General features: G+C 52.7%; 1 protein-coding gene across 1 annotated transcript in view; it reads right to left on the bottom strand.

The window, feature by feature from the left end:
- Positions 1–25,800, bottom strand: part of Celsr1 (cadherin EGF LAG seven-pass G-type receptor 1) — a gene marked incomplete at its 5' end in the record, with an annotated part of 85,749 nt that overhangs the window by 31,272 nt on the left and 28,677 nt on the right. Inside the window, 6 exons of the mRNA XM_029569105.1 lie at positions 4,206–4,372; positions 6,384–6,509; positions 7,374–7,537; positions 8,749–8,906; positions 23,190–23,278; positions 23,680–23,795. Of these exons, the coding sequence (XP_029424965.1) occupies positions 4,206–4,372; positions 6,384–6,509; positions 7,374–7,537; positions 8,749–8,906; positions 23,190–23,278; positions 23,680–23,795 (820 nt within the window). The remainder of the gene's footprint in view (positions 1–4,205; positions 4,373–6,383; positions 6,510–7,373; positions 7,538–8,748; positions 8,907–23,189; positions 23,279–23,679; positions 23,796–25,800) is intronic.

The following is a 25,800-nucleotide window of genomic DNA, read 5'->3' as shown; positions in this document are numbered from 1 at the left end:
CTGCTTACTGGCTTGCTCCCCTGGCCCCTGGTCAGCGTGCTTTCTTATTCAACACAGGCCCACCTGCCCAGGGGTGGCACCACCCACAGTGGGCTGGGCCCTCCCACATCATACAACAATCAAGAAGATGCCTCACAGACATGGCCACAGGCCAGTCCAATAGAGGAAATTCCCCATTGAGGCTCCCCAAACCCAGGTGTCAAGTTGACACCAAAGCCATCCAGCACACCCCCAATAAGTAAGATAAATTAGGGACTAGAGCGATGGCTCAGCGGTTAAGAGCACCGGCTGCTCCTGCAGAGGACTAGGGCAGAAAGGCCCAGGCCACTGCATTAACAAGACAGAGCACTTTACGGTAAATGCTGTTACTAGAGAGAAAGAGGACTCTCAAGATAACAGAGCCAGTTTGAAGAGAAGACAATTCTAAATGTGAACATGTCTACAACAGCATCAAAGTCCAAAAAGCAAAAATGGACAGATTTCCACAACAGACAAATTGACATCAGAGTGGAGACATTTCACTTAAATCTCCCAGTAACTTAGAAAACAGACAGAAAAAGAAAATGACATAGCATATTTAATTTTGGGTTTTTGTTTGAGACAGGGTCTCCTCTAGCTCAGACTGGCCTCCAATTTCCTATGTAGCAGAGGATGACCTTGAATTCTAATCCTCCTGCCTCCACATCCCAAGTGCCGGGATTACAGGTGTGTGCCACCACGCCTGGTTTGTGTTTAGAGATCAAACTCAGGGCTTCCAGCATGCTGGGCAAGCACTCTATTGACTGAGCTCACTGCCAGCCCCTGACACAGTATGTTTAAACACCACAGTTAACATAAACTTCCTGACACATGTGGCAATCGTGCATAACGACTGCAGCACACATATTCTTTAAGTGCGCATGGAACACTTTTGAAGCTGACTAGATCTGAGCTGTGAAGAAAGTCTCAACATAGCTCCAAGGGCTGAACTCACTTGGCCCAAGCTGTGTAGCCGCCAACCATGCTAGAAACAATAGCAAAGGTTTTAGTAAACACTGCCTCACACTCCACAGGCCTCGGATGAAGCCATGTTGGGAATCAGAACGCACTTTGGAGCTGACTATGGAGATACTTTAACAACGGCAGCATTCTGACTGGTCTTCACCGACAGTGTGTCTGAAGTGATTTCATCTTATACCTTTGCTCCCTTTGGCTCTATAGAGGTGTCCTGTGCCGTGCTCCCTCTCCGGCCTTACCATAAAACCCAGAAGCAATAGATCAACAATGAAAATGAAAGAAACAAAACACATGTGTCTGCGAACCAAAGGGGAACAGCGATTAAACCCCAAGACGGGCAGAAGCAGCCTCCCACCTGGGCCTGGCACCCGATTTCACACAGGCATCAACAACAGCGGGGCTATCGCACTTGACTGTGCAGCAGGCTCCAGGGTGCCTGGGAGCAATTATATAAATTGTGTGGCTTTGTCATGCCACGGGGGGTGGGAGAGCCTCAAGAACGCTCAAAGGCCTGCAGGATGCCAAAAACTAAACATGTCACCCCGAACACTGCTGAGATGCCTGACAGACCAGCCTCGGAACCGTCTTGGTGGCTTCCTGGGTGCCCACCAGAATCTACAAGACCCCTCAAGGCTGCCCTTCATGCCACCCAGACTTCCTGGCTGTGGTTCCTGGTGGCCCAGAATTTGTGGATGTGCTGCCACAGGTAAGTACTCAGTCAGTGCCCGGCCTGAGGTTTTCCGAGCAGCTCCTGCTGAGCATGGCCTTTTCTCCTACAGACTACCACTACCAAATGACAACCTGTGAGCTCCAATTCATCACCCAAATCGAAACAGCCAATTTAATGTGTTCCAACAGAGAAACACCCACAGAGAAATGCTGTCCCCGGGCAGAACGGTGCTTCGAAGTTCAGCCACCGTGGGCTTCTGGGGCAGCCTGTACACTTGTGAAATTACCACTAATGAGAAAAGCACATTGACAGGTGCAATTACTCATGACGTACTCGCCGCATCCCCAGCCTCTGAGTAGGCGCACTGGAAACCACCACAGAGCCGTGACCCTGCTGAGCAGGGCAGGCAAAGGGCAGGCAGAGGCAGGCTTCCCTGCCTGGGCTCCCGGCTTCGGCTTTACCCAGCTCCTGCCAGTTAACTGATCTATCAAAGGGCCCCTGCCCAATGACCTCTGACAGGGAGCTGGGAGAGGGGAGGGCCCCAGGCAACCCCCGTTCCTCCCACTCTCTGAGCTGAGCCCAGCTCTAAGGAAGCCTGAACAGATGGGAGAGATGCAGGGGGCTCTCTGGCTGACCCAGGAACTGGGTAACAAGTGAACCACAGGGCCTAGATTGCATAGCCTCTAGCCTCAGTTTCCCTCTGTAGAATGGGAGCTGGGTGCAAACACCTCTTAGAATCCATCTCTCCTCTGACCATCTCCAATCCTGTTCTGAACTCTTGAGTGGGAATGAAGAGGACCAAGGATTCCAGGACCCAGGAAATGGGAGAAACAAGCCGCTCTATGAGGACACGGGGATGGCGGAGGATGAGCACCAGTCCTGGGGGAGGTTCCTGACTGGAGCTACTACCCTAAGCTGTTATCTTGGGACAACAGGGCCATGAGTCCCACGTGTCTGGGGTGGCCAGGCTCCTCAGGGAGAGAGGAGGTGGTTACAGAACAGACTGTGCTGTGGGGAGAGAGGGGGCGCGGCCTGGGGTTCACTCTGGGTGAGGACAGTGGGACCTATAGGAGCGAAGTCCGTGGGTGTCCAGGGCCTATTTCACACACTCACAGGCACAGACACACAGAGGCATGCATGTACTCATGCATACACACACACACACTCTCACACTCATGTACACACTCATGTACACTCACAAACATGCACATATGCTCACATAAGCATGAACATGCACACAGAAAGCCACATGCATAAAGACATGCCCAGACATGCATACATATGCATAGACACAGACACACACATAGATGTACACACACACGCATGCTCACACATACATACAGAGGTACACAGAGAGACACAGACACACAACACATGTGCTCACATATACATACAGGGGAAAAGCCAGGAAGAAAGAAACACCCACTTACTGATTCCTCCAAATCGAGACAGAGCCCCGGCTTGTCCTAGGTGACCACTGAGTCCCTGGGGCTGCTGCACGTGACGAGCAGCAGTTAGGTCTGAGGACAACCAAGGAAGGAGGATCACGGGGGTTTGGGAGCCTGGCCCTGACCAGGGATCATGGGTCACCGTCTACAATGAGCATCTGTCCTGTTGGTATAGACAGAAACTGCCAGAGGTGTGAGGGCAGAGGATGAGCTGTAGGCCTGGGGCTTGGTGGGACCCGGTGCTACATGGAGCTCCTGGACAAGCACTGATTCCCAGACTGTGGACTCCTGCTGAATGCCTCAAAACCCCTGGGCAAGAAAAGGGTGAAGGCTTCCTCTACCACACCGCCAGGAAAGAGGTGGAGAGACAAGCATAGCTCAACAAGGGTGTCCTGAGTGTTCCGCACAAAGGCGCACACTGCTCCTCTGGCTCCCATGACCGAGGGGAAACTATCTGTGAGGACAGAATGCATTAAGATCATCCTAAAAGTGTTCAGTACGCTGACTCAAGGTTTCAAAGGAGCCAACTAATAAAGATGGAAAAATCAAGAAGACACACAAGCAGTTGCCGCAATGGGGCCTCAAGATGAAGAGCCTCCGGGCGGAGACCCCCCACAACACACACAGTGCAGAGCAGCATGTAGGGTCGACACGGGCTGACCCGAGCCTGAATGGATAGAGGCCCACTCCCTCCACCTGCTGCAGTCAGTCCTCCACCTCAGCCCTAGTCAGAGGAGGGGCCAAGCCCCAGGTGGGGGAGAGCTGCTGTGTAGTGCATGGAAGGGCTAAGTTACACGGTGGCAGTGCTAGCCCCAGAGGTGCCCACTCTATGCCCTGGCAGCAATGAAGGGACGCGGGCACTGGAAAGGAACCCGGCGGCAGCCCATGGCCACACACGATCCCTGCACTTCCCCCGTCCTGAACAGCACAGTTGGGATGTTGCTTAAGCTGTTCCCCATTCTCCTCTGCGTTCCCACCAGGCAGCCACAAGGTAGGCACCGGAGGAAACGGGTGAGTAGCAGATGCTCTTCAGAGGCATCTGGGATGGTCCCCACCCTGCAGGTGTCTGGGTGGCTCGGGGTCACACTCACCTGGAGATGAAGCCTAGAAGATACACCAGCTGTGGCCTCCATCAGCACCCCGTCCTCCTTCCGTGTCCGGAACATGAGCCCCAGGTACCAAGGCACGGAGATGGTGATGTCTAAGTCGCTCCAGGACACGACGCTTTCGCCACTGAAGCGCTGGGGGTGTGGCATAACTGTAGACACAGACCGGAGACCTCAGGTGCTATCCGAAATCAGGTGGGGTGAAGCATCTTTTCAGCTGCCGTGGAGGGGACCAGGCCAGCTGGAGGAGGGTTCTGAGCCTTTTTAGTTTAACCTAAAGGCCAGTCTTAGACTTGTATCTGTGCCCAGCTCTGCCCTCAGAACCCAGCACTGGGATCTGCAGATGCCCAGCATGGGACCAGCAGTCACTACTACACCTTAAAGACCAGAGCGGCATGGTCATGTCAGCCAGGGTAGCTCACACTCTTGAGCACCTGCATCGGTTTCCTGTTCATAGGAACCCCAAACGGGCAGCTATACTCCCTGGCACAGCCAGAGTCTGGACACAGGCCACCAAATGGCCACTCTGTGATTAGGCTAGCCTCTGCCACCCTGCAGTATAAGCTTTCAGAACATTTGATACAACAGAACTGGGCCAGACCCCACCTAAACTGCAGATAAGGCTGGCCCTGGTTTCTCTGTCATAGCGTGTGCGGTACAGAAGAAAGCCTGTCTGCTCGCTGCACTGCCTCTTACCTACCCAGGCTTCATGTGTTTCCTGTTTGTTTCTGCTTCATGGAGAGGCTTAAGAAGCCTCCTCCGGCCCTAGACCCCACTGGTCTCCCCAAAGCTGACAGGATTACATGGCCCCACAGGGTCACACAGGTGAGGTAAAGAACACTCGACTTCCACAGTCTCATGCTGAGGCTGCTCATAAACTGGGGTGCAGTGCAGGCCAGGAGAGAGTGGACCCAGTAGACTGGGGGGTTAGCTAGTGTGGGACCCGACCCCACGTCTTCTGGTATATCTTCAAATTTAAGACTGTCAGTGATTTTAAAAGTGAGGATGTCTAGGGGCTGAAGAGACGGCTCAACAGTTAAAAGCACTGGCTGTTCTTACAGAGGACCCAGGTTCAGTTCCCAGCACCTACATGGCAGCTAACAACCATCCATAAATCCAGTTCCAGGGGATCCAACACCAGACGATCCGGCCTCTGCAGGATTGCACACACTTACATACAGGCAATAGCATGCATACACATAAAATAAAAATAAATAATTTTTTTTTTAAATGAGGATGTCTACTTAGGACTGCATGCTTTAAAATGAACAAACTGAGGCTGGAGAGATGGTTCAGCAGTTAAGAGCACTGGCTGCTCTTGCAGAGGACCCAGGTTTGATTCTTAGCACCTACATGGCTGCTAACAACCATCCATAACTCCAGTTCTAGAGGCTCCAACGCCCTCTTCTGACCTCCATGGGTACTGCACAGTGGGTGCACCCACCTACAGAGAGGCAATACACTTCTATGCATCAAATAAAAATAAAAAAAATTTTAAATAAACTAACTGCTTATGATGGATGGTTTTAATTGTCAAAGTGACACAACTTAGAATCACCAGGGAAGGGAATCTCAAAGTGAGATTGTCTAGATTAGGTTGGCCTGTAGGGGATTACCTTGATTATGGGAAGACCTGCTCACTGTGAGTGGCACCACCCCCTAGGGAGGGGACCTTGGATTATATGGACTGTACACAGCAAGCCGAGCACCAGCAAGCACTGCCCTTGGCTCTTGGCTGTGGATGTGGTGAGCAGCCCCCTCGGGCTCCTGCTGCTGTGACTGGAACCTGGAGTTGTGAGCTAAATAAACTCCTTTCTCCCCTAAGTTGCTTTTGTCTGGGCACTTTATCACAGGGACAGAAAAGCAGCTAAGATTCCACTCAACCATGTAGCATCTCTAACTGCAGAGATGGGCTGGGAGGTCCTTATTTATGTTCACGACAAGGACCAATCAGCAGCAGCCATCAGGCGAGCCACCTGGGAGCTCTATGGGGCCTCCCCTGTGTCCCCACAGTCACCTTGCTCTTTCGACCCTCAAGGTCTCCAATCCTGTAGAACTGGTCGCAGTCCTTGGGCTTCTGAGCTGGCAACTCTCAGCCCGCTTGCACCCTGTGTCCCGTCCCCCATGGGCCACAGTGATTGGGAAGAAGGGACAGACTCTCACCTTGTTCACAGTCCTTCCCACCAAACCGGAGTGGACATTCACACAGGTACGTGTTCCACCTGTTCACACAGGTGCCCCCATTCTGGCATGAGGTCCCATCGCAGAAGTTCTTCTGAGCGGCACAGCCTGCAGGGCAGAGGGTGTAGTCTGGCCTCGGTTTAAGAACCATGAGGAAGCCTCCCTTGGGGCACTTCCCAGTTAGTTCCCTGTGCTGACCCAAAGAGGAGCAGAAGCAGCCAGAGACAATCAGCCTGGAACCTGCCGGCAATCATGAGCACTCCAGACTGGTATGGGTGGAATGCTCATATCTTAGGCCATATCTGAGGCTCAGGGTCTCCATGCCATCCCAAGGTCTAGCCTGACCACCAGGTGACATGATCAAGACCCTAGGGCTGAGTGCCCACGCTCTGGATAGCTTTAGTTGTCTACTTGACACTCTTGGGGAGAGGGAATCTCAATTGAGAAGTTGCCGCCACTGGATTGGCCTCTGGCCATGTCTCTGGGATATTTTCTTGATTGAGTGATGTGGGAGGGCAGCCAGTGCCATTCCCAAGCAGGTGGTCTTGTGGTATATAAGAAAGCAGGCTGAGCATGGGCCAGAGGAGCAAGCCAGTAAGCAGTGATCTTCCAAGGTCTGTGCTTCAGCTCCTGCCTCCAGGTTCCCTGTTCTGACCTCTCTCAGTGATGAACTGTGACCCAAGAGAAGTGAGATAAAACCATTTCTCCTCAAGTTGATTTTGGTCACAGCAATAGAAACCTAACTAAAATAGCTCAGGTCAGCTAACACCCGCCCAGCAGTAGGAACACAGCCAACTGCAGGGTGCCCGGACCAAGTGAAGTGTGCCCAGCAAGCCAAGCTCCAGGTCCGCGCCCAAGAGATGCCCACCGCTGGGAACCTTGGGAGACAGATGCAGCCCTCCCTGTTCCTGTATGATCACAAATGTCCAGTGGGCACCATGCTAGTCCCACAGACCTGGCAGCTGTGCGTACCTGCCCTGGTGCCGTTATTGGCGATGAACGCGGCCATGTCCACGTTCCTGCCATCGACAGACAGGTTCCGCATGCAGCCTACAAACTGCCGACTCTGCACGGGGAAGTCTTCTGGCAGGTTGGGGACACCACCCAGGAGCAGAGGGCCGGTCAGATCCAGCGACCTGGGGAGGTAAAGCCATCCTGTGTGACATGGGGCCTGGTTCTGCACAAACATCACTGCAACTCTGTGGCCTGAGGCTTCAGTCACAGAGCAGATGCAAGTCCAGGAAGGCCGACGTGGTGAGAACAGAAGGGAGCCCTGCTCCTGGGCCACCAGCAGCTCCTCACAGCTTCTCTGTGCCTCAGTTTTCCCACGCTTGCATCATCTCCCAATAAATGGGTGCTTCGGGTTAACCCATGCCCACCCACCAAATTCCATGCACCTGGCAGGTCCACTCCAAGTGGAGGGAAGCATCCCACAGCCCTTCACCCTCTAAGAAGGAATCATAAGAGAACACTAGCTCCAGCGGAGTCCCTGGCAGGGCTCTAGACCCAAGGCACAGTTTACCAAGGCAGTGATAGGTGGGTGGGGACTGGGGAAAAGTGATGCCCGACTGGGTCCCAGGTTGGTCAGATCACAGGAAGATATCACATTCATCCCGACATGACCTTCAGAAGGGACACTCAGGTCCAGGTGCAGAGGTAACTCTGTAATGCTAATCCAGGGAAGCTGAGGCAGGAGATTTGCAAGACCAGCCTGGGCTATGCAGGGAGACACTGTCTCAAAATAAGAACAAAATCCTGATGGTGTATGTTCCATCCCACACCGTCAGCCAGGGGACCAGCAGGAGTGTGCGCTCACCTTCTAAGGCTGGCCCTGTGTGGGGGTGTCAGGATGCCTTTGTACTGAGTTAGAGCAAGCCTTAACAGAACGAGATCAGCAAGGACACAGGGCCACTTCCATCTTATGGGGTTTCTGAGTTCAGGGACCAGCAACCCCAGGCCACAATGGCCTCTGGGCCAGAAGACTTCTGAAAGGTGCCGACTGCTTAGTCCAGGCTGGCCTTGAACTATGTAGCCCAGGCTGGCCTTGAACTCACTATGTAGCCCAGGCTGGTCTTGAATTTCTATCCTCTTGCCTCAGCCTTCCAAGTGCTAGGGTTGTAGGTGTGCCTCACTACACCTGGCATGACAGATGCTACTAAGTGGACTTATTCTAGAATGTTTTATGATCTCAGTGAGATGGTACCTAGCCACAGAGAGGGAGTCGGATACAAGCTGAGACGGGGGAGAGATACCAAGGTACCCTGCATCAGTCTGCCAAAGGTGCCTGATGTTTAGAGCAGGCCCTGAGTGGGTGTGGAAACCCTCTGTGCCCCTCCAGGAAGCTCACTTCTTGGAGCCACTCTGAGTGCCCTGGGCAGCGCAGCTATAGTTCCCAACGTAGCTTCCGAAGTGCACAGCCACGGCTGCATCACAGTCGTCCACGGTCACCACAGCCACCTTCTCTCCAGATGGGCCGTGGGGGAGACCCAGGTGGCCAATGTTGGGCTGTGGGAACAGGAAGAAAAGGTGTCAGGGCTGTCTCTCCATGCCTGGATGGATACCTCGGCCCTGCATTCCACCTGCAGAGGTGGCGTGAGGAGCAAGTCGCCCCAATCTCATTCCAAACCTGTCCCCTAGAGTACACAGGGTACACGGAATTCCCCAGAGCACAGGTAATTCTCAGCCATGTTGGAAACAGGGCTGTGGCAACAAGAGCTGGGGGGGGGGCAGGCAGGCCCCTCCCTTGAAAGCTCCTTTTTCATTTCTGTTTTGCAGAAAGCCCAGCACGGTAGACAAGCCGCTGCCACCGAACTTCATCACCATGTCCACAGCTGGACACTGAACTGCATCTCCTTCCCCACAGATGGCTGCAACTCCAGCTTTCCAGGCCGAGAGGAGAAACGCCTGTTGTCTGAGCCGCAGAGCTGCAGGCTTTTCCTTACAGCAGCCTCAGGGCACAGCCACAGCCATCCTACCACATGGGAACCCTCATTTCTGACCTTGGGGCTCCTCACTGGCTCCTGCCTGCCACAACCCTGTGTTCCATAGTACAGACACCAGTATGCAGCTGCCTGACCCAAAGATGGTGCTCTGCTTCCTACCCATCTAGGCCAGATTCCGGCCACACCACAGCACCCATAGTCACTGGACTACCTGCGTGGGCCTCATCCAGGAATGACCCTCTTGTTCCCTGGCCTGAAGTTGATCTCCTTTGAGGTCCCAGACAAGACTCACTGTCCCAGGAGCCTCTTGGCTACTTGGTCCCCCTGCTGACCTCATGCATCAGTTCTGGTCCCCACCTCCTCTAGCCATGGCTCCCGCCCAGGGGCTGTGATGAAGCTTCTCCCCTCCAGAAGCCTTCCTGGCTGCCTTCGGGACAGCCTCTTTCCCAGCAGCCCTCATGGTCTTGGGTTCCTGGATTCCCCTCCTGATCTGCACACCTGCGTGCATACCAAGACCTGTGTCCTTGGGTGCTGTGAACACAAACCCAGGTTGGTGCCACCAGGCCCCTCAATTAGCACATAACACACAGGGCTCCTTCCTCCTCAGGGCCGAGGCCCCTCAATTAGCACATAACACACAGGGCTCCTTCCTCCCCAGGGAGAGCCTGGAAGCACCCTCCTGAGCCCCTGAGAACAGTGGGCTCAGACAGGCATGGTGGCACATCTGTGGCCTGGCACTCAGGCAGGTGAGACAGAGGATCACTTAAGCCTGGAAGTTCAAGGCCAGCCTGGGCAATATAATGAGGCTGCGTGGCAAAAGGAAGATGAGAAACAATGGGCACAATCCTTTCTCTTACTATAATAGCTCTGGGGTCGGTTTGCATCGTTAACATGATGCAACCTTATGCTTCTTTTTACTACTGGAAATAGCTGTAAAAACACACCATAATTATATCATCCCCAATGCCTTTTAATAGGGAATGACTATGTAGTTCATTCAAAAAGAAATCTTAAATTTTCCCATAGGAACCAGGCATCTGTTTGAAGTAGACACTGGGCTAGAAAGCAGGGCACGGAGCTGCTGGCAACAGGAGCTCAGGAAAGTTCTGAGGTGTGTGACCTCGGGGTCCGTCTCCTCAGCAGCATCCCCGCAATTGTGCAGTGGGCAACTTGGACATGTGACCACCCCAAGTGAGCCTTCCACGCCATCTCCTCCAGCCACCTGCCCAGAACAAGAACAAGCCCACAGCAGGGTGGTAGTTTCTCTATATAAGGCAAGGATTTAAAATTAGAATATCTGGGCTCAGGGCTAGAGAGATGGCTCAGCAGTTAAGCACACTGGCCACTCTTGTAGAAGAACCAGGTTTGATTCTCAGCACCCACATGGCAGCTAACAACCATCTGTAACTCCAGTTCCAGGGGATCTGGCACTCTCTTCTGACCTTCGTGGGCATTGTACAACACAGGTGCACTTACATGCATGCAGGCAGTACACTCATACACATAAAATAAAAATAAAATATTTTTTAAAAGAATATCTGGGTTCACTGTGTAAAGTGTTTGCCATGCAAGCATGAGGATCTGAGTTAAGGATTCCCCGCACCCACATGAAAAGCTCAATGTGATCCTGTGTGTATATAATCCCAGGATTGGGGAGGCAGAGACAGATGGATCCCCCAGAGACTGCTGGCCAGTCAGCCTAGCCAATTGGAGAGCTCAGGGTTCAGTGAGAGATCCTGTCTCAAAAATAAATAAATAAATTTTGAAACAGGATCTCTCTGTAGCCCAGCTGTCCTGAAACTATGTAGACCAGGCTGGCCTTGAACTCACAGAGATCCGCCTGCCTCTGCCTCCCAACTGCTGGGATTACAGGCGTGCGCCACCATGCCTGGCATAAAAACAGCTTTTAAATTAGAAAAATATTGTTATTAGTGTGTGCTTGTGCGAATGGTATATGTGTGCATGTCACAGTCTCTTGTGGAAGTCAGAGAACAACTCTTGGGAGCTGATTCTCTCCTTCAACCTTTACATGGGTTCTGGAGATTGGATTCAGGTCACCAGGCTTGGGCTGCAAGTGCTCTTACCTATTGAGCCATAGTGCTGACCCTCTATCACCATTTCCTTCTTTAAATATTTGTAATTATTGGGGCTGGAGAGATGGCTCTGCAGTTAAGAGCACTGACTGTTCTTGTAGAAGACCCACGTTCAAATCCCAGCACCCACATGACAGCTAACAACTGACTGTAACTCCACTTCCAGGGGATCCAACGCTCTCTTCTGGCCTCTGCAGGCATTGAAGGACATGGGTGTCTCAGCTCTTGCAGAGGACCCAGGTTCACTTCCCAGCACCCACATGACAGCTGACAACTGACTGTAACTCCACTTCCAGGGGATCCAACGCTCTCTTCTTGCCTCTGCAGGCATTGAAGGACATGGGTGCCTTATATACATGCAAGCAAAACACTCATACACATAAAATAAATAAAATAAAAAAACAAGGTGGGGTGACTGAGGAAGACATCTGAGAACAACCTCTGGGCTCCATGTCTTCCCACACAATCACATATGCATGCACACATATAACACACATGCACGCACACGCACACACACACACACACACACACACACACACACACACACCAAAAAAAGATAACCAATCTATGTTATAGAAACTGTAGTGTCTCTCACAAACCCTTAGGTAACTCCAAGGGGAATCAGGTATCTTCAGTCAAGCTGAGCATCTGATGATCTATGTCCCTGGAGAGTCCACCTTTGCATTAAGTGGTAGTTAGATAGTTATGAAAATCATCTGTTTTCTAACTCGGGCGTAGCAGCCTGCTTTGGAAGACACGTGAGGTGCCCATTAGGGTGCTTAAGTGTTAGGTGCCATCCTGAGAAAGAAGGACCATCCCCCGGCTGTGCTGTATGAGACCCATATTATCTCCACAGCTTGTAATTTACATTTTTGAGGATGGGTGTGAGGCTTTCAGAGGGTGGATGTAAACAGCTTTTACATGTGGAGGCTTTAATGAAACTAAGCTGCTATTTACAAAATTGCAATTGTTGTACACTACCACTTGTAATCAACAGCTCAAGGATTCAAGCACGGACTGGGAGAGAAAAGAACAGGAGGCAAAGAGTGGGGGGAAACCAGTCAGGGTTGTATCCAAAGGAGCTTCTGCTGACAAGGAACAATCACTGCTGACGCCGACTCCAGTCTGGGGTTGATGGATCAGAGATGGTGGCAGGGCCTGGGGAGACGGTCGATCGTCATCACCTGGCTTGCACTTTCTGATCCTCCTTCCAAAATAGATGCGCTGGCCTTTTAGGTGAAAGCGATGGGGCTTGTGGCCAAAGAAGCAAGCTCTCGTGGGTTAAGCAGGAAGGACCAGCAGGAGAAACATGAGATGAAGACGAGGAGAGACAGCTGGGGCTGGGGCAGCTGGGGCAGCAACTTCAGTGACCCATCTTGCTTTCTGGCCATCCAGTAATAAGTTAACTACCCACTGTGGGGTCACACTAGCAAGGGTGCAAAAGGCAAGGGACTGCAGAAAAGCGATACAAAAGATGACTTCATCAGCACCAAACACAGCTCACCACAGGGCCCAGGATGCCGCTCCCAGGGCCATGCCCAAGGGAGTATAGGGACTCACAAAACACAGGCTCACGCTTGTTCATTTTCTTTGCAGCTGGCCTGAGCCTTCATCAAGTGCACCTGCCACTGCCACCATCCGGCAGCACACTTCATATTTCCTCAAAGGTAGGAACAACCCAAGCATTCCTCAACAGAGGAATGGGGACAAACAGAGGCCCATCACCTGATGGGCCATTACTCTGCCATAGGAGGGATTGGTACACTGCCAAATGCTACAGCCTTGATGAGCCCCAATGAACTAACACAATGCCGCACAGCCTAAATGCCCAGAACACACACATACGCACACAGAGGCAGGCTAGTGGCTGCAGGGCTGGGAAGGGACTGGAAGTTAAGTGTTAAGAGCTGCAGCGTTTTCCTTGGGCTGGGAAGGGAATACGCTGGAATGGATAGAGTGCTGCTGTACCACACTGTCAATGTTCCAAGAGTCACGTCTTTGGGCCATGTGAACTTCAGCTCAACAAGGATGGGTACCCAGTACTCACAAGCAGCCTGCTGTGCTCTACCTGGGCAACCTCTGGGAGGTCTGCCCATCTCCACCTGTGAAACAGGAGGAAGCGCACCACCAGTCCCTGGGAGATCTGCCCATCTCCACCTGTGAAACAGGAGGAAGCGCATCACCAGTCCCTGGGCGGTCTGCCCACCTCCACCTGTGAAACAGGAGGAAGCGCACCACCAGTCCCAGGGAGGTCTGCCCATCTCCACCTGTGAAACAGGAGGAAGCGCATCACCAGTCCCTGGGGTTAAGACACAGCAAGAAAGACAGACGTTCTCAGCAAGGGCTTATGAGTTACTGAGGTGCCCTGAATCAGGATGGGGACAGTGCAGGTGTATGTCATGGAGGCTCAGGCCAGCTGCTTTGGTCAAAGGAAGACAGGAGGTTGGAAGCTTCCCTGAGTGGCAGAGCCTCACCTAGCATGTGTGAAACTCTAGGTTTTATTCTCAGCATCACCACAACAAAAATAAACATTCTCCAAAAGAGCAAAGGTGGGAGGTGGGGCTTGGAATATAGCTCAGTTGGTAGAGTGCTTGCCTAGCATGCACGAGGCCTTCAGTTTGGTCCCCAGTACTACATAAAACTAGGTGTGATGGTGCATGCCTGCAATCTCGGCTAAGGACATCTTTGGCTACATAGTGAGTTTGAGGCTAGTCTGGGCTACATGAATCCCCCGTCTCAAAAACAAAACAAATACCAAAAAAAAAAAAAAAAAAAAAAAAAATCCAAAAAAAAAAAAAAAAACAAAAAAAAAAAAAAAAAAAAACAAAATCCAAAAGAAAAAAGACAAAATATGTCCTGGCTGGAAGTTGGGAGAATGAGAAGTTGGTGGGAAAAAGCAGACGATGATGGCGCCCGACCTGCTTGCTGAATAGAGAGCCAGGTAAGAAGCCTACCCAGAGACTCGCCTTCCCAGGCCCCAGTTCAAGTGGAGGAACAATGAACAAGACAAAACTAGCTGCTTTTTAACATCTTAAAAGTGAATTTTAAAACTTTGCCACATATTTACTTACACACCAAAAAAACAACAGCATGTGATTAAAGGGGCCAAGTGGCAGTTTCTGGATTCTTATGTAGAAGGATACAGAGCACAAGACAGGCAGACACTAGCCTTTCCAGAGCTCCAAGGCCCAGAGGACTCCCAACCATCACACGGTGTCCTTCAGGGAAGTTACTGAACCCTAGGCCTCATCTCAAGGACAGAAATCTCAGTTGTGGCCGGGACATGTGGGCAAATGTGGTACAGTAGACAGAAGAGGCAGGATCCAGACTGAAGTGCACTGCATGATGTCTAACCACCTGCACAAGCAGCCCCAGCACACACCCTGGAGTCTACACCCTGAGCAGCTACATCTTTAGCATCGACACCGTTTGCCACTTGGTATGCCTCTCTGGCAATACAGGCTGCTCTGAGCAGAACCTCGCAGGACAGATGGAAATGGCCAGAGCCACCAGCCACTCCCTCCACCCAAAAAACCCAAGTGCCATTTGTGCACATCAAGGTGAGGCCCTGTGAGGGCCAGTTTTGCAAACCTGTGCAGATCGGGATCCCTGATGCCAAAGCGTCACTGGGCTGCCCCTGTCATCTTCCTCCAGTGTATTTTCTTCCCAGTAGGGGAACCCTCCCTGCTGGCTTCCACTTAGAAGCCCAAAGTGTCTGCAGGGAGCTTTTGTGTGCATACAAAAGCCTTTGGTCCTCCAAAGTGCTCACATTTCTGCAGCCTTTTAACCTGCTGCAGACAATTCCTCATTGGGAGGTTGATGGGGGTTCGGTTTCAGCATGGAGAGGCAAAGTGGGGTGCCTATGAAACCAGACCCTGGGAGGGCGGGGCTCAGGACGAGAATGGATTCTCACTTAGTGTCAGAAATGATTAACCAACATATCAAAGAATTCACAGATGGCCGGACCCCAGGAATGTTTGCAGGAGCCAAAATGCAGTGTGTCGTTTCTCCTATAGCAGGCCTGAATCCGCCCTGCCGTGTTTGCCATCCATGGGCTGGGGCCTGCACGGGGGCACTGACCACCTCAGTCTGCCTCCTTCAGCCACTGAGGCCTCTGGCATGTGCTTGGGGTCATCCCCCAACAACAAAGTTGTCTTTGCCTCTCTTGCATTTAACATTAAGGACCAAAGCAAAGGTCTAGTCGTCCTGACCAGAGACATCTGGGAGGTGGGGGAGGAGCACACCAGGACAGCATCTCCCTAGGCCCTTGTTCACCAGTGCATAACCCAGACAGCGCATCTGACAGAGACCCTCTGAGCTGAGCCCACACAATGAGGCAGCCCAGGTAACCAGGAAGAGCTCCTAGAAAAAGAGAGCACAGGTCAGCACTCATCTCTCAAAATGTTTACAGAGCAAGGAAATGATGCTTGCAGAGCGTGTGCTTACGTCACACCTGCCAACCTCCACACACACACACATGCACACACACCGCCGCTTTATACACTTTTGCTCACTGACGTGAACATGTGCATTTGCTATGTGCACTCAAGTGCATCTGCCTGTGCACACTCACTTGCTCACATCCATCCTTGTGCACATAGATGCTCACCATTACACACTCAATGCACATACACACCAGCAGCTCCTCACACTGTACACACATATGCACAGGATCTCCAATATGAATTCTTAGAAAACCTGGCCTGCTCCTGCCAGGACCTGGCAGGCCCATTTCTGCCCTCACAGTCTGGGCCAAAACAGACATCTAGCCCTTTTTCCTTGATCTCTCACAACAGCCCCTTCCTCCTCATCAACAAGTCACTGAGACCAATGACTCCAAATCTGCATGATGAGGGGTGGTGTTGAACTGGTAGGAGAAAGCACAGGCACGCTAGGAAAAGCCAGGGGAGTGTGGAGGAGAGAATAGTCACAGCAGGGCACGTGACAGGCCAACACATTGGAGGGCCACTCACATATCAATCATTAAAAGACATGGGGACACGGCTCAGGTCCCTTCCCCACTGCATAGCTCTGCCCCTCAGTTTCCTTATCTTCTCCCAGAGCCACGAAGACCATCATAGACAGCCTGGAACCAGTTGGCACGGTCTCGGTGGGACGTCAGTCAGTGGACATGGTCTTGGTGGGACGTCAGTCAGTGGACACGATCTCGGTGGGATGTCAGTCAGTGGACATGGTCTCAGTGATGAGCTGGAGAGGCCAGAGCAGGTGAGCAACACAGGAGGGAAACAGAGTGGCCACAGAAAACTGAACCTCAGGTCACAAGGAGAGAGCGGAGGGATGGACTGGAGGTGGGGACAGACACAGGTGCAGGAAGAACAGCCACCCCAGACAGGACCCACCCCATGACAGCCTGGCCCCCAGGTGACTTTCCATAACAGAGCAAAGGAACACAAAGGCCCCAGGGCGTGGTGCAGTTCTCCCAGACAAGTTTCCATCAGGTGGCGGACTACCACCTGACCAGCTTGTGTTTAGGAAAGGAAACCAGGCAGTCTATCTCCCAGTTCTGCTGCCTGCCAGAGGATGGGAAGGGTCCCGCCCACCTGTCCCACCCCTCTCCCCACTGCAGTTCCACGAAGGGGCACCCAGTCACCTTTCTCACAGGGCTCGCTGGCCGCTCCAGGCCCCTCGGGCTGGATTTTGTTACCCACCGTGCTGTGTGCTACAAGGGAGGCATTTAACATTCCAAGGCTGAGATGGAGGATAAGAGTGGTCTCAGACAGTCCCCTGTGACCCACCAGAGGCGGTGGAATGCGTCCGCATGGAAGTGTTGCTACTTGATATTTACAGAATACCCATGTGGGCCGAGGCGAACGCACCGCGTGAGCAGGAAGCACAGCCGGAAAGAAACAACCAATTGACACTCCAGGCTCAGGCTAGTGCACAATAAGAGCTTTTATCGTAACTGAACCCCTGGGGTGCGCCCCTGTAGGATCAGATTAAACACCACGCTCCCTTTCTGTTGGCAAGAGGACCCTGTACAGGAGAGAAATAAAGTGACAGAAAGGTTTTATGAAGCCGGGCGTGGTGGCACACGCCTTTAATCCCAGCACTTGGGAGGCAGAGGCAGGCGGATCTCTGTGAGTTCAAGGCCAGCCTGGTCTACATTGTGAGTTCCAGGAGAGCTGGGGCTGTGCTCAATGAACTTCATAAAGGCCTAGCCTCCTTGTCCTGCATGGTCTTTAAATCTGAAGATTTGTTGAAACAGACTATAAAAGACTAAAAATGGTTTATCTGTCACTGACCCACATGGCTGTCACTCAGGGACAAAACAGAAGCACTTGGAAGGAGTACAGATCCAACTGAATTCACATTCCTGTTTCCAAACACGCTTGCCATGCTCGCTCTTTGCCAAAGGGGCCCTTGCCATGCCTTGGAACATCACAGCTCCTGCCAACCTTGGTCCTGTGTCCTAGAGCGTGATGTGGTCACATGACTCAGCCAACACCATCAGTCAGTGTGGCCCAGACAGCTTGTGCACATGGCTAATCCTCACTGGCTATTGAGACCCTCCAGCAACTACATGAACCCTTGCGCTAGGCTGCCAGAGGACGGGCAGCCCAGGAACTCCCCATAATGCCCTGGACGCAAGTGAAGCTGTTCTAGAACACAGGCTCCAACTGCATTGCACATATCAGAGGGTCCACCAACCAAACCTCAGCATCATCAAGAAGACAATCCTGCCCTTGAGGACATTTGGCAACAATGAGAGACATTTACGTTTTCAGTAGGTCTTAGATCCTGTGGCATCTCATGGCTGGTGGCCAGGGAGACTGCATGGCACAGTCCCCTCCCCCCAACAAAAAGCCATCAACCCCAACTGCTGGCTGTGCCAGGTGGAGAAACTCAACTGGCCAGTCTCACTTCCTTCCAATCCCTTCTTCATAAAAATTCTTCCTGCAGGGGGCTGGAGAGATGGTGCAGCTCCAGGGGAATCCAAAGCCCTCTTCTGTCCTCCATGGCTATTGTACAACACGGGTGCACTCACATACATGCAGGCAATACACGCATACACATAAAATAAAAATAATAAATAATAAATAAAAAATTAAAAAAAAATTCTCCCTGCAGACCCACCCTGGTCTCACACCCCACGTCCTGCCTTTCTCATCCTGAGCCTTTCCCACACAACAGGCCACACTGCCCCCATGTCCAAGTCAGCTACACAAACCTCCCTGGCACATTCGCACTTCCCAGTGGGCAGGGACTGACCCAAAGACTGCAGGTAGACAGCTCCACATCCATAAAGTGCCCTTGGTGTCCACACTGAGGCAGGCAGGATGGTCCTACTACATGGTTCACTGCAACATTCCTGTCTCACCAGCCCCCACTGGGGCTTCTTGAGCAAGGCAAGGGGTAGAGACATAATCCCTCACACAGCACAAGAGGACCAATCAATGGCAGCATGCAGGGACCCCTCCCTTCAAACAGTGTCTACTTCTGGAAGAGCGATCAGATGCCACTACAAAGCTAAAGCATGTAGAGTGCCTCTCTCCCACACCGTGAACGCTCCTGGATCCTAAAGGTAGGTGGCACAGCAGCAAACACTTAAATCCAGTACCAAACCTGACTTTCAAGTGCAAAGAAATTTCAAATGCTTTGCACCGGAAGTCTGCCATCTGGTGCTGGAAACGCTTAATAATCTTTCAGAAGAGTCTCAGGAAAGATGCAGGTCTACAATAAAGGGATGGCTATAATTTCCCTAATGCTTCCAAGGAATTGCTGGACAGGAGCTCAGTAGGCAGGAGTGGCGGCCGCCTCCAATTGACTCTCGAGAACACCAGCCAGCTCCAGCACACTTCTTGGTTTCCCTGATGGTGAATTCAACCAGTAATTCTCACTTAAAATGCCACGAAGCAGAAAGAAAAGGCAAACCGCCTTTGCCCACCTGCTGGGGAGGTCTGTGTGGCTGGTTTAGCCCTGGGGCTGCATCTCTCCCCACCACACACTGCATTCCTCGAGTGGTCCCACAGCACTTGTTCCAGGACTGAGGGCCACACAGTTCTACCTTCCCTTCCCCGCCGCCCCGCACTGGTCTGTCCTTTGTAAATAGACCCTCCTGAACTATCTGTGTGTCCCACCTGTTTCCCCTGGGGACCCGACAAGAAGCCAGTCTGGCAGCTCTGATGTCCCCACAGACCAGCAGACCTAGGGAGGATCCCAGAAGGTTCCCATGCAGGACGCTGTAGTCTCTGTTCAGAACCACTTTGTCAGGCTGACGTGGCATGTCCAGAGCAGAACCAAAGCAGAGCAAAACAATACCTGAAGGAAGTCAGAACTCTGTGAGAGCGGGGTGGACTGGGGAGAGCGGGGTGGACGACTGGGCCTCAGGGAGAGCACAGCAGACAGCAGTGACACCAGCAATCAACTTTACCCTCACTGGAGGGTCAGATGTGAAGTCTCCAAGCACATTTTCTTCTTTTTTTAAATATTTTATTATTTTAATTTTAGTGTATTGCCTGCATGTATGTGAGTGCACCCGTGTTATGCAATGCTTCGGAGGTCAGAAGAGGGCTTCAGATTCCCCTGGAAATGGAGTTAAGGATGGTTCATAGCCGCCTTGTAGGTGCTGGGAATCGAACCCGGGTCCTCTGCAAAAGCAGTCAGTGCTCTTAACCGCTGAGCCATCTCTCCAGCCCCTATAAGCACGTTTTCTTAATAACACAAAGAGTAAACCCAGTGGGGTGAGCACAGCAGTCTGAGCATGCTCAGGAAGGAAGAGGGCCAGCCCTCAAGGCCAGCACAGCCAGACGGGGGAGGGTCTGCACCCACTGACCTCAAGACCACCATCAGGGCACAGCCTGAGCCCCTGCAGTGCCTCTCACCCTCCCTCATCACCTTGCACCTCCCCTCAGAGCTGTCTTTGGTGACCTAAGGTTGCGCCACCTTCTGCCAACAAAGGACAGAAACAAAGAGGTGATGATACAGAGGCCAAGGAGGAGGACAGCAAGTTGCCCTGGCAGGCCACTTTCAGAGTCTCCTTTGCTGCTTACAGACTGCTGTGCTGTGACCTCAGGCTACTAGCCTTCCCCCATTTCGAAAGTGTCCCCAGCCTGATGGGTCCTGTTTGGCCCACAGGCCTGTCCCCACACCTGGACTGCTAAAGCCTGCCAGTTTAGAGAGATAATCACATAGAAAGAACAGGGACGGCTGCAGACAGATGCTGTGATCTCTGCTAACATCTCCCGGTTGTGTGGCCCATACAAGGAGGCTTAAGGACCTAAGGGAGACCAGTTTTCCTCCCTAAAACACCCTGTGGCAAGGGAGGGGAACAGCTGAGCAAAGGCCTAAGCACATACTCAGGGCTCTGTTTCTTCACTGGGGCTTAGGAGGAGCTGTTGAAAGGACCCAGCCCTTGGAATGGAAGTGTAGATTCCATCAATCCACCTTTACATGTCAATCCTGTAGCATGGGGCCCCTCTTTCCTCTGGGCCATTTGGAGTGGCCTTCCTTAATGGAGTGCTCTTCTAAGTTAGCTCCACGCTGAGAGGGCAGGCAGCCCCTTGTTGATGCTCCCTATGTTTAGAGCTGACTCACAGGACAGGGAATTTGCAACCTGGCAGAGATGTCAGCAGTGAGTGCTGATGTAGGTCACACTCAACCACAGGATACGCTGCTGCTTTGGCCACAGAGGATGGATGCAGAGACCCTTGATGGGGAAGCCAAGGCTGGCTCAATGTCCTATACCCACCCTCCACCAGCAAGCTTGCAGTCTGGATGTGTATCTCGAACATAAGAGAGAAGGGAGCTGCACACCATGTTTCCCTGACACCCCAGGGTTCCCCATGGTCCATCCTGAGGGGCCTGTGCCCTCTAGAAGCACATATCATTGGGAGTGTCCACCTTGGGGATGAGGGTCCAGGTAGAGGGAAGAACACACAGGATAGGCCAGGAATTACGGTAAGGGCAGCCAGGTGGCAGGGCAAATATTCCCGAGTGTTCTGCCAGAGAGCAGGGGCCAGCAAGAGCATCCCTTGGGGGAATTATTTGTCTTTCTTTCCATTTGAAGGTATGTGCGATATCAGGACCGAAGGCATATTTGAGACACAAAACCTCGTCTCTGGGCTAAGTGCATTCACTCAGCTTCCTGGGAACTCTGCTGCCTGTCTATCCTTACCTGTCCAGCTGTCCAGACGGCATGGAGAGATCAATGAGAGTGCCCAGTGTATTATCTGGGCTTCTTAGGGACCATGCCTCTTGCCATGGGGACACAGAACAGTGGTCCAGACACACTTCACTCATGTACCCAGAGGGCACAGCTGCTATCCCGTGAATGTTCTCCCCAGGCTCTGCAATGTAAGTCAATGGCTCCTGCCCTGTTCTCGCCCCAGAGAAAGTGCATTATGCACCCATCTTCTCTCACGGTGATGATGAGGGACACCTGTGACCTCTGAGCACACAGGTGAAAGCTGAGCTCCCGTGCCAGGACCACGGTGGAGAAGAAGGCACACGGACACGATGTGTCATAGGGATCACAGCACTGCGGAAAGAAAAACTCAAACCACGTGTCCAACCACGAGTTCCAGGAGGAGAAAAGGAAAGAGAGAGTCCCACATCCTACTGTTTTTCATGGGGCCACTGGAGGTAGGGGATTTGCAGGCGGCATCCTTCAAACTTCCCCCAAACCCAAGAGTCATCACAATCAAACCCAAGGCTCTGAAACAGGACAGTAGTGGCCAGGAGACTCGCTCTTCTTCTTTGACCACTGTGTTCTGCGCAACACCATGGCCCCACTGGAGATAAGGACCATCACAAGGGCAGCGGGTGCTCCTGGAGGCCCGTGGCAGCCCAGAGTCCAACCCAGGCACTGCTGACCTGCTTGGTGTCCCTCAAGATCCCCAGGGAGCCTGTGGCCCCAGGCCCTGACAGCCCCTCCCTCCACCCCCCATCATCATTAAGGCTGCAGGCGCTGTCCTGGGCCAGCACTGACTCCATGAAGGAGCAGCACCAACCCATAGTCAGGGACACAGGACAGAGACAACTGAAGATCATTCTTGGAGCCTATCTAGGGGACCTCAGAGAAGAAGAAATTTCTGGAGATGGGGAGACAGTGGTGACTGGCAGGGAAGGAAGGAAAGGGTAAAAACAGCCAGTGTCCCCAGGCTCCAGTGGCAGGAGGCAGAGGCCATTCCAAGTATCAAATGTCTGAAGTACGGCAGATTGGGAACTCAGAAAATTCCTTTGTGACAATACAGTTCTCACAGAAAGGAGGCCCCGCATCGCTTGTCTACTGGTCTAGCCTAGGCCTGGGCCCTGGGGAGGCTGGGAAGGATTGTAGCTAGGCACTGAGAGCCAGGAGATGTGGACTCGTGTCCAGACCCAGGGCTCCCCAGGACGGGAAAAGTGGTTTGCAAACTCACAGCCCAAGAAAGCACAACCTTGTGATGCAAAACTGATTGCACATTTCCTTAAAGACAACAAGCAAATACACACCCAAACACCCTGCCTTTAGAGCTGGGAATTTATTACTTTCTAGTCACAGCCCAGAGGCAGCTCTGGCGTGGGGCTATGTCTGACCAGCCCAGACCTGCATCCATGGAAACTGCAGACAAACAAACTCTCTGTATCCTTAGTGTATCTGAGTCCTACTGTCCCCACAGTCCCAGATTGACAGAACTCTCCTCGAACATCAGTCACCTTCCAACAGCGCATATTTTTACATTTCAGAGTGCAAATGTCAGACAGGAAACCCACTGGCTGGCCTAAGAAGGAGCAGCGCAGAGGCCCCACCCTACCTTGTTGTAGTACTGCACCAGTACTGAGTGCCACCGCCCATCACTCACACCTCCGGGAACCTGCGGTGTCACTGTTGTCCTGGTCTCACCTGCACAGAGAGAAACAGGTTAGCCTATCTATGGGGACCTCAAACCAGGCTTCGAAGCTGCAGGGCAGACAGAATGCTCAGAAACTAGTCGTCTGCTTCCTCTGACAAGGCCACTACCCAAGAACCCCGGCCACACTGAGGGCTCAACCTGAAAGGCAGCAGGGTTCTCGAAAAGAAAAAGAGGAGCTCTGGGTCTGGGAAGGCAGCCCCCAACCTCCATCCCCATGACTGTTGACTGGGCCTTATATGCTGATGCAAGTCACCCCTTGCCAGATCCGACCCGCTGAGGTGGGCACACCTGCTTCGGGGTGCTCGGTGACCCCACCCAGGACGCCCTACCTGCTGAGGTGGGCACACCTGCTCCCTGGGGGTGTTCAGTGGCCCCGCCCAGGATGCCCTACCTGCAGAGAAGGTGAGCTGCAGCTGCTCATCCACAATCTCCAGGGCGATGAAGTCGTGCTTCTCATTGAAGCGGCCGTTGTAAAGCAGCAGCGCATTCTTGTCCTGGGTGGCAAACCTGCAGGTCAAGAGAAGCACACCACACAGTGGCCACGAGGACACACAGGTATGACAAGGACAGACAAAATGGTGAACACAAGGGGCCATGATTCAGGAAAGACCCTCTCCCAGCACTCTCTGTAATCACATGAGATGCTGACAGCCACCAAGCCCGATTAGCACAGCAGAACCCTGGGGTATATAAGGGTGATGGCTTGCAGGGTGACTACATGTGGGGCAGGACAGAGGGCTCGGTGGATGAAGGCTCGCTGTGCAAACAGGAGGATCAGGATGGCATGGTGGCCACCTGCCATCCTAGCACTCAGGAGGCAGCGACCAGGGATGCCCAGGGTAGGCTGCCTAGACAGACTATCCAGGCTCTCCAGCAAGTTCTGGGTTTAGCAAGAGATGCTACCTCAATAAATAAAGTAGAGAGATATTGAGGAAGATACTCAGTATCACCATGTGCACATGTGCACACACACACACACACACACACACAGGTGTGCCTACACACATGTATATACACATGCACATCACACACATACACAGGAAAAAAAGAAAAGACTATGTGTATACCAGGTTCTAGAAGGATGACACACAGCAGGTGCATCTTCTGCTACTAGAGCAGATGCCCACACAGGTACACAAGGCTTAGGGACATGGCACCTGCTCATGAGGGGACACTGGTGCTGAAGGACCTACTTGGGCCTCACCCCCTTGGTTCCCACCCCCACACCGCAGTCACCAGTGTCTTTTTGCTCCCGAATGTGGGTTAAAAGGACCCCGAACCTCTGTACCTGTGGCCCGTGTCTGGTAGGATCTTTTGTGCTGCAGACCCCTTGGCGGGACAATCCAACTGCACCCCAACTCACCTCGCCTAAATTGTACCGCTCGTCCTATCAATGTGCCTATTCACTAGGTTTATTTCTCAAGTTATCCCACCTACATATGATCCTGAAGACGAGGGATTGTGATTCTCACTCACTCACTGCAGAGACCAGAGCCCCACACAGGCTCCGGTCCACACTGGTGCTTCATGCGGATGTGCTGAATAAACACACTGATGAATGTATGAATGAACGGACAGGCAGGCGGCAATAAAATGTCCTGTCAGAATTTTTAAATATTCAAACAGAAAAGGAAAGACAATCACCTCAGCCTTTCCCTACCCCGAGGTCCTGCAGACCCAAGGGTCCCTGGAGCGGGGGACCCTCAGGAGCACAACACCTTCCCCTGCACCTCGGTTCTAGGGAACTGGAAACCCCCTGAAGGAACTTGGTACCAGCGCTAGTCAGATATCTGTTGGTCAGAGGTGACGTGTGAGGAACCCTTCCTAGATTCATCAAGATTGCCCATCTTCCTATAGCAGGAGCCTGAAGCAGCCAAGAGCATCTGACTTCAGCCTTCTCCTGAGCTGCCAGCCAGGCAGGCCTCAGATTCCCTCCTGCTTAGGATGCCAGCTAGCATGGAGGGCCAACACTAAAGGAACAGTAACCCGCCCCCTCCGCCCCGCCACCCACCTCCCCCACCACCAGCAGATGGAGCACTTTGGGCAAGCCTGTGAGCCAGGAGAAGAGGGGCTCTTCAGTGAGCCCCGGCCACTGGACCCCACCCAGCTCTCTTCCCGTGGGTTTCACCTCCTCACATGGCTCTTTGGCCAAGGTGGGAGCTGGCTAGGTTAACCCTTCTTGTATGGTGCCCTCCTGGGAAGCACCATCAGCTGCTGCAGACAGAAATACAGACAGGGCTCAAGACTTTGGGGGGAGGGTAAAACCAATCCCAGTAAAACTGGGAAAGACAGAAACAGCAACCGAGGCTTGAGGGGCCAGAGGAAGGGGGCAAAGGGAGATGAGAGAGACAGCTGGAGACGGGTCCACCTGGGAGCCCCGGCACTCAGCAAACAGGAACTAGAAAGAAGAGCTGGACTGCGGTAGAAGCCATCTGAGACAAAGGCAGCTCAGCAAGGCTGGGCAGCTCCTTATGGTAAGCGGGGCCCAGCAGTTTCCGGGGTGCCTGCCCCA

This window comes from Nannospalax galili, unplaced genomic scaffold (genome assembly GCF_000622305.1).
Source record: "Nannospalax galili isolate Female #2095 unplaced genomic scaffold, S.galili_v1.0 scaffold180, whole genome shotgun sequence".
Taxonomy (NCBI): Eukaryota; Metazoa; Chordata; class Mammalia; order Rodentia; family Spalacidae; genus Nannospalax; species Nannospalax galili.
The sequence above is the reverse complement of the archived record's forward strand: the minus strand, read 5'-3'. Positions and strand labels throughout refer to the sequence as shown.